This window comes from Trichosurus vulpecula, chromosome 6 (genome assembly GCF_011100635.1).
Source record: "Trichosurus vulpecula isolate mTriVul1 chromosome 6, mTriVul1.pri, whole genome shotgun sequence".
Lineage (NCBI taxonomy): Eukaryota > Metazoa > Chordata > Mammalia > Diprotodontia > Phalangeridae > Trichosurus > Trichosurus vulpecula.
In genome coordinates, this window is record NC_050578.1 from 78,725,234 (window position 1) to 78,737,068 (window position 11,835).

The window sequence follows — 11,835 nt, forward strand, 5'->3', positions numbered from 1 at the left end:
GAAATAACTTTGTATTCCTATCATTTCTAGCCATTATGTATAATAGTTTTTTAGATGTTGCTATAGCCTCCTTGTTAAAATTTTGTTCAACATTTTTGTATCAACATTTATTGTAGTACCAAAAATCATAGAACTAGAAGAAACCTCAAAGGCCACTGAATCTTTCACCCCTAGATGCCACAAGAAAGAGAGAGACTGCCTCGGTCAAGCAGATTTAAAGATGCAGGTAGTTCAAGCAGCCAATAGAAAGAGACTGCTTTGGACCATATGGTGGGCCAAAGTAAAATGTCTTCTCTCAAAAGCAAAAATCCCTAGCACCTGCCATATGAGTGCCTCTACCTTAGGTAGTCTAAATATACACCAAACTCCTGTTCCTTACATTGTATTTATCGTCTTCCCCAGAAGGCTGTAAGTTCCTTGCATGCCTAGCACACAGTAGGGACTTAATAAATTCTTGTTGAAGTAAAAATGAACACATCCCTGCCCTGACTTACCTTATACTCTACTAGGGAGGACACATGTACACAGATAACATAGAGTAGAGAATAAAGGGCTAAAAGGACAGATTAGCAGCCTCCAGAAAAAATAAGATGAGGGAAAAACTAGTCACAACTGGGGGGATTCAGGGAAGGACTCATTAAGGAGAGGCACTTGATCTGAGCTTTGAAGATAGATAAGAAATCTGAAAGTCAAGGTTGAGTTGGCAGTACATTCAAGGCAAGGGGGAGAAAGGTAGTGGCTTGTGCAAATGCACAGAGGCAAAAATAGAATAGCAAGTTCAAGGGACAGCTAGTGATTCAGTTTGTCTAGGACACAGAGTGCATGATGGGTAATAATGCCCAGTAAGCCTGGAAAGGAAGGCTGGTGCTCTCAGGCTAACATCCTTGCTCTGACTTCACTTACCTCCTTTCCCATAGTAATCTTACTATTAACCAAATCAACTCTATAATGTTTTCTACTCCAAAATCTCTTGCCCACTTGTACTATTTCTGTTCACGTTTTGCTAAACCCCAACCTTACATTAATCCACTTGAGGAAGTCATGCAATCAATCTGACTGGATCCACTATAAATTTGTTATCTATTTTCAACTGGGTCGTCCCCTATAAAAATCATTTTACTTCTTCTTAATTGATTAATTAGTCTCCAGGAAGGCTACTCCAAACCTCCTCTTGTCTCCTCAAACCTCCCACAGCCCACTCTCATTCAGTACCTTTCCAAAGGACACGCCATGCACTCCACTCTTCCCTATATCTTAAACTCTGGAACATCTTTCTCAGAGCTCTCCATCCTCAGCTCTGCCGCCTGGCTTCTCTGATTTCCTTCAAGTCTCAGATAAAGTATCACCTTCTGCAAAAAGCCTTTCCTGGTCCTCCTTTATCTTAGATTTCCCACTGAAATTATGTCCAATTTTGTCTGTTATATACCTTGCTTGCACAAAGCAATTTGCATGTTGTCTCCTCTGTTAAACTGTGAGCTCCTTGAAAGCAGGGACTGGGTTTTGTTTGTCTGGGGTGGGGAGCTATTTTTGCCATTCTTTACATCCCCAGCACTAAGCAAATTGCCTGGCACATAGTGATAAATGCTTATTGATTTGACATAATTTACCTTTACTTCTGTCTCTTATGACAATGTGGTCCTTTCCCCTCACCAAGGCCAAAAGGAAAAAGAAGGATAAGTCATATAGCAAGAACAAGGGACAAGAGATGGGAAATCTTTATGCAATAGTGGTGTCTAGTTAATATTTATTATTAACAGACAGAGAGGATTCTGGGAAGATGGTGGAGCAAGTAAAAAATTCCGAGCTCTCCAGATTTCCCCCACAAACAAGATAAACTAGCTCCTCAGGGCAAACATAGAGTGGTAAAAAATAAACAAGATTTGGGGCAGAACAATAGACCTCCTGAGACAATGGAGAAGATGGAGGTTTGGTCCTGAGAAAGCAAAAAAAAAAAAAAAAGCCTCACCTACCTCAAAGAGTAACACAAAATGGTCACCAGTCCAAAAAGAATTCATAAAAGAATTTTAAAACGACTTTAAAAATCAGATGAGAGAGATTGAGGAAAAAATTTTTTTAAATCCAAAAAAAATGAGTAGATTATGAAAAAGAAAGTTAACCAAGTGGAAAAGGAGATCCAGAATCTTAAGGAAGAAAACAACTCCTTGAAAATTAGAAATGGGAGAGGGGAAGCCAGAGAAGTTATAGGAGAGCAAGAAATAATAAAACAAAATATAAAGAATAAACAAATAGGGGCAGCTAGGTGGCATAGTGAGTAGAGCACCGGCCCTGGAGTCAGGAGTATCTGAGTTCTAATCCGGCCTCAGACACTTGACACACTTACTAGCTGTGTGACCTTCGGCAAGTCACTTAACCCCAATTGCCCTGCCTTCCCCCCTTCAAGAAAAAAAAGGATAAACAAATAGAAGAGAATGTGAAACATCTCATAAGAAAAACAACTGATCTGGAGAACAGATCAAGAAGAGAAAACATAAGAATAATTGGACTACCTGAAAGCTACAATAAAAAAAGAGACTCCTGATACAATAATATAAAAAATAATTAAAGAAAATTGTCCTGAAGTGTTAGAACAAGAGGGGAAAATAGAAATAGGAAAAATCTACTTATCACTACCTCAAAGAGATCCTACTAGGAAAATCTATGAGAATATCATAGCTAAATTCCAAAACTCCCAGTTCAAGAAGAAAATATTATGAGTAACAAGAAAAAAAACTCAAATATGGCAGAGCCACTATTAGAATCACACAAGACCTAGCAGTGGCTATGCTAAAAGACCACAGGTCTTAGAGCACTATATAGTGAAGAGCAAAAGGCCTGGGGTTGTGGCTGAAAATTCACACCCAGAAAAGTGAAGCATAACCCCAAATGAAAAAAAACTGAACATTCAACGAATTGCCAGACTTTCAGGATTTTATTGCAAAAAGACCTGAACTCAGTAGAAAATTTGACATACAAGATCCAAGAGAAATATAAGGTACACATCAAAGACTAATTACAAGGGACTCAATAAGGACAGACTGTTTACTTTTTATAAGAGGAAATGTAAAATGTATATCTAAAATTGTTATTAGTAATTGGGTAGTTCAAAAGAAAGTTTGGGGTAGACCTGAGTATGATGTGATTCTAAAAAATAATACAATCTAAGAAAAGTTAAAAAGAATAATTATCTTATACAAATGAGGTTTGAGAGGAAGAACTGATGCAGAAATTAGGTGGGGAAGGACAGCTGGTAGTTCTGAAACCCTACTCTTATTGGGAATGGGTTAAAGAGGGAACAATACATATATATCTAGAAGAGTATAAGTCTTCTAAATTCAGAAATAAAGAAAAGGCTAAGGGGATGGGGAGGGGGAAGAAGATAGGAGAGGGAAAAAAGGTGAGAGAATAGGATAAGAGGGGCTATAGAAGGGTATCTAGGTCAATGGGAATGGGATAAGGATGGAATAACATATATTTGGAAGGATATAAAAGTCATCTAAATTCAAAAAGAAACAAGAGGTAAGGGGAAAGCATGGGGGGAGAAGAAGAAATCTTTGGAGGGGGGAGTTGGCTAAGTAACAGAAGGGCAAGGTAGGGGGTAAAAGTAAAGTAGAGGAGTCAGAAGGGATAGGAAATAAGAGATACACACAAACATAAAATAAATATTAGGAGTAGAATTTGTCAGGAAAAAAAGGCAGGGGTAGTAATCATGATCTCAGACAAAGTTAAAGCTAAAACAGATTTAATCAAAAGAGAAACATAAGGAAACTACACTATATGTCAGCCATATTAATCAATACTGTTTTAGACTATTTAGAATAACTAGATAGCATAAGGTTGGAATATTGCTGTGGTGTAGGAAATGAGTTGGTGGACTTAGAAAAATATGGAAAGACAAACTTATGAAGGAAGAGGTTATCTACTCTCAGAGAAACAGAGGGCAAACAAGTACAGTATGGTCTTACATAGATGTATATGAATGTATATATCTACATATGAGTATAATTATAGATATCTATGTGTATGTATGTGAGTATAGGTATGTAGGTGTATATGTATGGAAATATGTGTGTGTGTATATATATGTGTGTATATACAAATGTGTGTGTGTGTGTGCATGTGTAAAAATAAATAAAAATATATCTGTGCTTAATTGTAACCTTCGGGAGGTGGGGTGGAGAAGGGAGAAAAAAAGAACTAAGTAAAAAGTGCACAGCAGAGGACAAAGGAAAACTTACAAGGAAGCAAAGAAAAATAGACAGTTCTAAACACAATGTGTAGTATTTATTATACAGGCTTTCTTGAAATGGAAATTTGTTGGTGTATATTTTGAATCCTCTCATATGTTCTGCTGTGCACATGGTAATGCATTTTTTTCTTTTCTTATTTTGTATTTATGTTTTAGTATTTAAGTGTATAATGAATTAATTTTTTAAAGTTAAAAAAAGAATACTTTCTCAAGAAAAACCTAATTTAAATGTAATGCTTAAGCTCAGTTCAAGCAAAAGAGAAACAAAGCTTCACACTTGAAAATTTTTTAAAATGTATTTATCATTAACAGAGTTGTGGGACAACATAGACAAGGTCTGTACAACACAAGATAGTAGGGATTGCTTAAAAATCTGCATTTCATGTTAATTCAGTCATGTCATTCAAACTAAATCAGTCTATTTGCTATATTCAAAATGCCATCTCCTGCTTCTGTGACTTTTGGAGGAACAGAAGTTGTTCCCCGAAATGCTTTCCTTCCTTATCTGTCTCTTAAAATCCTCCTGACCAAAATTAAGTGTTTTCCATGTATGTGTACATATACACATACATACATACGTACATACACACATTTACTTCTCTATGTAGTCTTAGAATTTAAGCTAAATGACTGATTTGTTTCTGTCTTTATGTCCTTAGTGCCTGGCATATGCTAAATGATCAGCTTTGCTGTAGCATGGAAAAAGGTACCAACATTAATGAGATTATGGATTCACTGAAGGAATAAAGTATGAAGGACATTGACTTATGAATTAATTCCCTATCCCTGCCTCACATCTTTCATTCCACCACTCTACTCCATCCTATACACAAAGCAATATATATACAAAGTAACTTTTCTTAAGCACAGATCTAACTATGTGACTCCCTTATTCCCTATAGTGGCTTCCTATTGCTTCTAGGACCAAAAAAAAAAAAATACTTTCCTCATCCCAGCAACCATTAGTGTCCTCTCTTCCAAACTACCTTAATTGTTTATATTTGTATTTACTAATTTTATGTTTATGCTTTATATTATATACATATACATTATAATGTACTTCTTGTCTCCCCCCATTAGAATGTATTTTGCACTGTGTATGGCACATGGTTGGTACTTAACATATGGTTGGTTGATTGATCTTTTGTATGTTGGGGGCGAGGGAAGAGTAAAATGTAGAAAATATTTTGAGATAATGATAAAAATTATAATCCTTAACCTATTTCTGCCTATAGGAGTTTCTAGATTCTGAGAAAATGGAACAAAATTTATTCTTTTGGGGGTAAAATGAGAATTTTCATGAATAAGAAGTAGCTTATAAAATAATACCTGTTGTTCTGTAACTTGAGACCTTTCCCAGACACAGACCATTATATGGTTAATTTTGCTGAGTTAACTGTAACGCAGACTAATCAGAATTAAGGAGGGAACAGAACCTCAGCAAATAAATACCGAGTCACAGCAGCATGATCGCTGAGAGATTCCTCGGTCCCTCAGAGACACCCCGGGAATACTGTATGTCGTCCAATCTTGTTACCATGAACCGAAGTGTTATCTTCTTCCTCCTCTGCAACACCCTGCTAGCTTTGACTAAGGCTCAAGGTAAGGAACACAGAGAAGTATTCATTTTTTAAGTCACAGATGGTATTGAGCACTAAACCATTAGTATTCCTGTGGATGCAGACAAGAAACATTGTCTTCCAGTTCCCTGTCACAGTTTAAAGTTAGAATGAATTGTCAAAGTACAACAGAAAGACATCTTTAGTCAAATCCAAATGCTGTTGGTAATGAGATGTAATTTGATCAGCCTAAATCCTCTGCCAGCTTCAACTAATTGTCATCTACTGGGAACTTCGTACCTTTTGAACTTAGAGCTTTTGTGAAGGGACCAAAAAAAAAGGGATTTTGCGATTTCTAATCAGAGTTAGAAATCAAACAGGTACTATTTTTAGGAGGGTCATGGCTAAGACTGCACTTAAGAGACATGGTCAGAAACGCAGAGGTAAGAACCTAGGCAAGAGTATTTTAGATAAGTCAGGCTGAGGTTTTGTCACTGGGCAGAAGTCAGGTCCAGAAAACTAATTAAGGCAACAGAGTTACAACGTAAAGACTTAGGTAAAAGGAAAGGACGTAGCTATGATTAACAAAAGCAAAGCACCCAGAAAGAGCCACCAAAGACCCAAATCAGGATCCAGACAGAATTAGCTGCCGGACGGGGTTATTAGTTCAATTGGCTGAAGGCCAGCTTCTGAAACAAACTGCACTAGCAGGGAAACTAGTGGACAAATTACAATTTGAAGAGAATGAGATCCTTTTTACCTGGCCATTTCTACTCATTCTTAAATGATCATAGCCTGTTAGGCAGGTTCGGCTCCCGGTCTGAAGTTAAATCCTCAAATGAGGCGAATGAATTAGAGGGCCATTAAGGTCCCTTCCAACTCTCCATCTATATTCCAATGAACCAGAACACTCGGGTTTTAATGCTACTTCTCCTAGAAGGTAGCTCCTCTTTTCCTAGCACATCTTGAATATTTCTGGGGCAGCAACTGGGGTTCTGGCATGGTGGTGGGGGAGAGAGCTTGATACCAGATTCACAATGACTGACCCCTTTAACCTGTATATTGTATTTACCTGCCCTCGCCTGTCTCTTTTCCACAGCACCTGTACCACCCACAGCCACCAGCTGTCGCTGCCCACAAGTTAGTAAGAGTGTTCCCAGCCTAAAATCTTTTGAGAAACTTGACGTGATTCTTCCCAGTAGTCTATGTCCACGCCCTGAGATATTGTAAGTAAAAACAGTAATTGACATTCATATAGATACCAGATATAAATGCTAGCTAGCTATCATTACTGTTATGGAGAACCTTAAGGCTTGCAAAGCATATCACTTGTTTTATCTCACTTTATCATTCCTCACAACAAACTTGTTGAGGCCTGTAATTACCTCGATTTTATAAATGAGGAATCTAAGACAGAGAGAGGCTAAGGTACTGTCACTGGTCATGTATAATTTGAACCCAGATCCTCCTGACTCCAGGTCTACCACTTGTTCTACCACACCATTTTGCCCCTAGAAAACATACCTTATAGTAAATAGACTTATCCCTCAGGTCTGTGGGTTGAATCAAATGTTTCACCAAATAGTCAGAAAGACTAATAAAGGTCCATTTGTGATGATCTGAACCTTCTATAAGGAAAAGGGATAGCAATATGGCTCAAACTTCTGACAAGGGCTACGGTGTGAATAAACCTGTTCTTAAAAAGCCACCAAAATATGTAAATGAAAGTTACTTTTTAATTGATTACTTTCTTATTACAAGTTGCTTTTTCTCTGAAATGAATGTCTATTTCATCATACTTTTTTCCTAGCTGAAAAACAAAAGGTACAATGACAATTTTCGGGAAGAAAGGGGCCTTAATAAATTGAAATGTGAACTGTTCTGACAGGGCACAAATAAACCTGCTAGAGAAGTTATTGGAGGAGGAGGGGAGGGAGAGAGCACAAAGATTTCTCTCCGCATCTACAGAATGATACACCCAGTGCTTTTCCAAGTCCTTCTGGCTGTTTACTTTTTATGAAGAGAGAAATCTAACAGGTCTGAAAGGAAAGATCATACTGAGGAAGGCTAAGGAGGTGAGGGTTGTTTGAATGAAAATCTTGCCTGTAGCATGCTTTATGACTGAAGTCAATATTGTCATCCTATTTTACAAACAAAGACACTGCAGCAGAGGCAAGTTTAGGGATTCATTTAAGATCTCTCAATGAAGTAGGGGGCAGAGGCTGAGCTCAGATTTTCCAGGGCACTGCCCACAAAGCCTGGTGTTCAATGAGTCCCATTATTGCTCCATTATCACTGATACAATTTTTGAAATTCTTCACTGTGGTTTATTCACTATAGAGGCACAGTGAAAGATACTAAGGAACAAGTGTGTCTGAATCCAGATACTCCAACCATGAAGGTTGTACTGAAAGCGATTAGAAGGACGAGGTAAGTTTGCTATGACTTATAGGGGAACCCTCCAAGATTTGCTCCAAAATTCACTGTGATAAAACTGCATGTAGCCTACCCTCAGTCTTGGGCTACCCTGGGTTAGTTTTTTCTTCCAGAATGACCTCAGAGGTCACTGTATGAACTTTCTCATTCTGGCACAACAGGGAGGCTTGGAGCCTTGTACTCTCAGCATATTGGCCAACAGACTGGAGTATGGCCAATCTTCACAATCAACACACACTGCCAGCAAACCTAACTTGTCCCTAAACAGATTCAGAATTAAATGGTTACTGTGCGTTGCCATTTCTGGGAATTCAGGTACGACATTAAAAGGCAGAAATTTAATACCTTTCTGAAGCAAAGCCCAGACTTTATAAAATGACTAAATAACTTTCATAACTAAGACAATCCAAGTAACCCATTGTGATTACTTGGTAGCAAGAAAACTTTAATCCTGATCTTTCCCTCCAATCTGGGGCCCCAGACCCACAGTAAACCAAATTGCTATGTGACAAATCAGAGCCTAGATAAGAGACAAAGTTACTGTTGCCTCTGTTTTCAATAGGTCTTGAAAAGCTCCTGTCCATAACTGAAGACACATACTCTCCATGTGGCTGTCAAGGTTTAACCAGAATGGAGCCTTCTCATACATGCAGAGAAAAGTCAAGCCCCAACTGTTTCTAGTGCTTAATTTTTCTTAAAAAAAAAAGTAATTACCAATCACAAATAATCGACTGGTTACTTTAAAAAAAATCTGTTTAGCAATGGAAACTCTGGTACTGTAATTCCTGATCTTGTGGTGTTTTTAAGTGAGTGATATTTAAGTCATTTTCAACAGTGGTTCTGTCTATAGTTAAATTAAGACTGTCACTAGCAGATGCTTTTAAGAGAAAATACAGTCCTGAGAGCAAAAAGTTTCACCAAGTATTTACTACTAAGCTCATTTCAAGAAGTTATCTTACTGAGTACATACACTTGAGGACCATACTACCAAGTAGCACCATATGGTAAGTCTTTGAGAGGCTGTGACCTACTAAGCTAGAGGTTCTCAACCTGGGGTACATGTACTCAATGGGGTATAAGATACTTCTCAAGAGATTGTAGGTAAATCCTAGGGTTCTCAACCTGGGGTACATGCACCTAAGTGGGTATGAGTTATTTGTCATGGGACTCTGGGTAAATGAACTATATTCCAAAAGTAATAGTGTTAGAGAAAAACAATTTCAGGATCGGAGAGAGAACCTTGAGAAAAGGTTGGGAAAGAGAGTGTTGTGGCACATCTGAAAAATCTGAGACGGCTGAAGCACTAATTCCTACTGGCCAAACCCAAATGAATGAAATCTGGCTTTTCATATTGAATTAGAAAAAAAAAATCAGTGAAAACCCAGTGAAAGACAATCTGATTAGTCTATGAAATAAACAGAAACTCCAAATTAATTTCCAATCAATGAAGCTGCAAAACTTTTGGTGTGCTCTTGGAGAAATATATCCCCATTCTTACAACATGCTCACAAAGCTTTAATTCCATTCTCTGTGAGTTAGGATTCTCAGTCCTATTCTCGATCAAATCCAAAGTGAGAAAAACCTAACACAGAACATGACATGAAGATATCACTTTCAAAAATTTTACTGAGAATGAAATTTTTTGGTCAACAAGAAACAAAATCAATGATCACATTTAATTTCTTTGCTTGCGTGGGGATAAACATTTAACAATGATACTAAAAAGAAGCATTATAAACCAAATAAATTTTTCTTTATGAAAAGTTATCTTATTTCTTATACAAAATGCATAGTAAGCTCTACAATTTTATTTCCTCTTATATTTAATAGGGAATATGAGAAGGTGTACTTAAAAGCAATGGGGTACAAAGGCCAGAAAAGGTTGGAACTTTTGCATTCATCAACCCTATTCTAAGTGACTCCCATGTTGCCTACAGAAATGAAGGCCTTAGAGTGAAATCAGTCTTCTCAGGTCCCCAGCTTTTATATTTCTAACTATACAAAACAGAATATATCTGTATGCTCAGAAACAGTAACTTTAAATCAAAAAAAGGGATTTAAAAGTATATGTATTTCAATTTTCCCAGTTTCCTTTTTCGTTAAATGTTTTTAAAAGTAAAAGTTTTTCCTTTTAAAGAGTCAGAAATTTTCTAGATCTAGCTTATGCCCTTTCCCAGCCTTGTACCATAAACTGTGCTGATACTACATTCTTTTGGGTCAGCCTAAATCCCTCTCACCTAACCTGTCTTATCCTTTAAGCGTGTTAATATGACTCCTGGCCCCGGTCTTATCAAAGTTTTTAGTAAACCAGTGAATCCACATCCGTGCTCTGATCTCACCTCTGCCTTTTAAAATCAATTTAAAATTCTGCTCAAGCATCCCCTTCTACTGGAAGCCTCTTCTGATCTCCCCAAGCAGTTTGAATAATAATGATGATGATGATGATGATAGTGAACATTTATATAGGATCTACTATGTACCATGAGCTAAGCACTTCACCATTATTGTCATTTGATCCTCACAACCACCCTGGCAAGTGGGTGCTATTTATTATTTCCATTTTACAGTTGAGGAAACTGAGGTAAATAGAGGTTAAGTGAATTGCCCAGGGTCACACGGCTAATGTCCAATGCTGGGTTTGAACTCAGGTCTTCCTGACTCCAGACCTGGCACTCTATCCACCGTGCCACCTAGATGCCTCTCTCCCCCCACACAAAAATTTCCCTTGTACATGTTCTCTTCTTTTGATTTTGAGGGAGTTTTCCACGCTGGGAGTGGTACTATCCTTCCCTGCTATATCCCAATTGTATTTTTTAATGAATTTTTTTTGAATGATCTGCTTTCTTTCTCCTACCTCCTCTTGCCTGCCCCACCCCCCCCAAACCTTGAGAAAGCAAGAGGAAAAAAAAATCCCATTACAAACATGTATGATGAGTATAGACAAATTCCGGTATCAATCATATCCAAAATAACATATATTTCAATCTGCATTCTGTGGCCATCACTTCTCCATCAGAGGATAGGCAGCCTGTTCCATTGGTCAGTGTGCCTAAGCCTTTCTAAGTTAACTGGATTTATAATATTGTTGGTATCATATAAATTGTCCTAGTTCTGCTCACTTTACTCTGCTTCAGTTCGCAGAAGTCTTACCAAGTTTCTCTGACACCATCCCTTTCATCAGCACCCAATACTTATTGGGGATATATTTATGTACATATTGTTTTCCCCTGATAGAATGCAAAGTCTTGGAGGGCAGATTGTTTCATTTTTGTCTCTGTGTCCTCAACACCCAGCCCAGTGCCTAGCACACAAGAGGCACTTAATAAGGGCTTGAAGAGTTTGCTGACTACAGCTTTCTCCTTCTTAAAAGATTGTTTTTAATTAATCTGTGATTTTTTCGGTGTGAGGAACAGTCCGTCTAAAAACACTATCCTTAGGAAGGTTTCAGAGAAACCTGGGAAAACATGTATGAACTGATGCAGAGTGAAGTGAGCAGAACCAGGTTCACTGATTTATACTACAACATTGTAAAAAAAAAAAAAACAACTTTTAAAGACTTAAGAACTCCTATCAACACAATGAGCAGCCACCCAC

The 11,835-nt window shown here is 37.7% G+C and overlaps 1 protein-coding gene across 1 annotated transcript; it reads left to right on the plus strand.

Annotated features, from left to right (window-relative positions):
* Window positions 1-5,784: 5,784 nt before the first annotated feature.
* On the plus strand, window positions 5,785-8,239 carry LOC118853475 (C-X-C motif chemokine 10-like). Its single transcript, XM_036763582.1, has 3 exons — window positions 5,785-5,848; window positions 6,905-7,031; window positions 8,146-8,239. Exons 1-3 carry the CDS (start codon window positions 5,785-5,787, stop codon window positions 8,237-8,239), a joined length of 285 nt encoding a protein of 94 aa, XP_036619477.1.
* The last annotated feature ends 3,596 nt before the right edge of the window (window positions 8,240-11,835 follow it).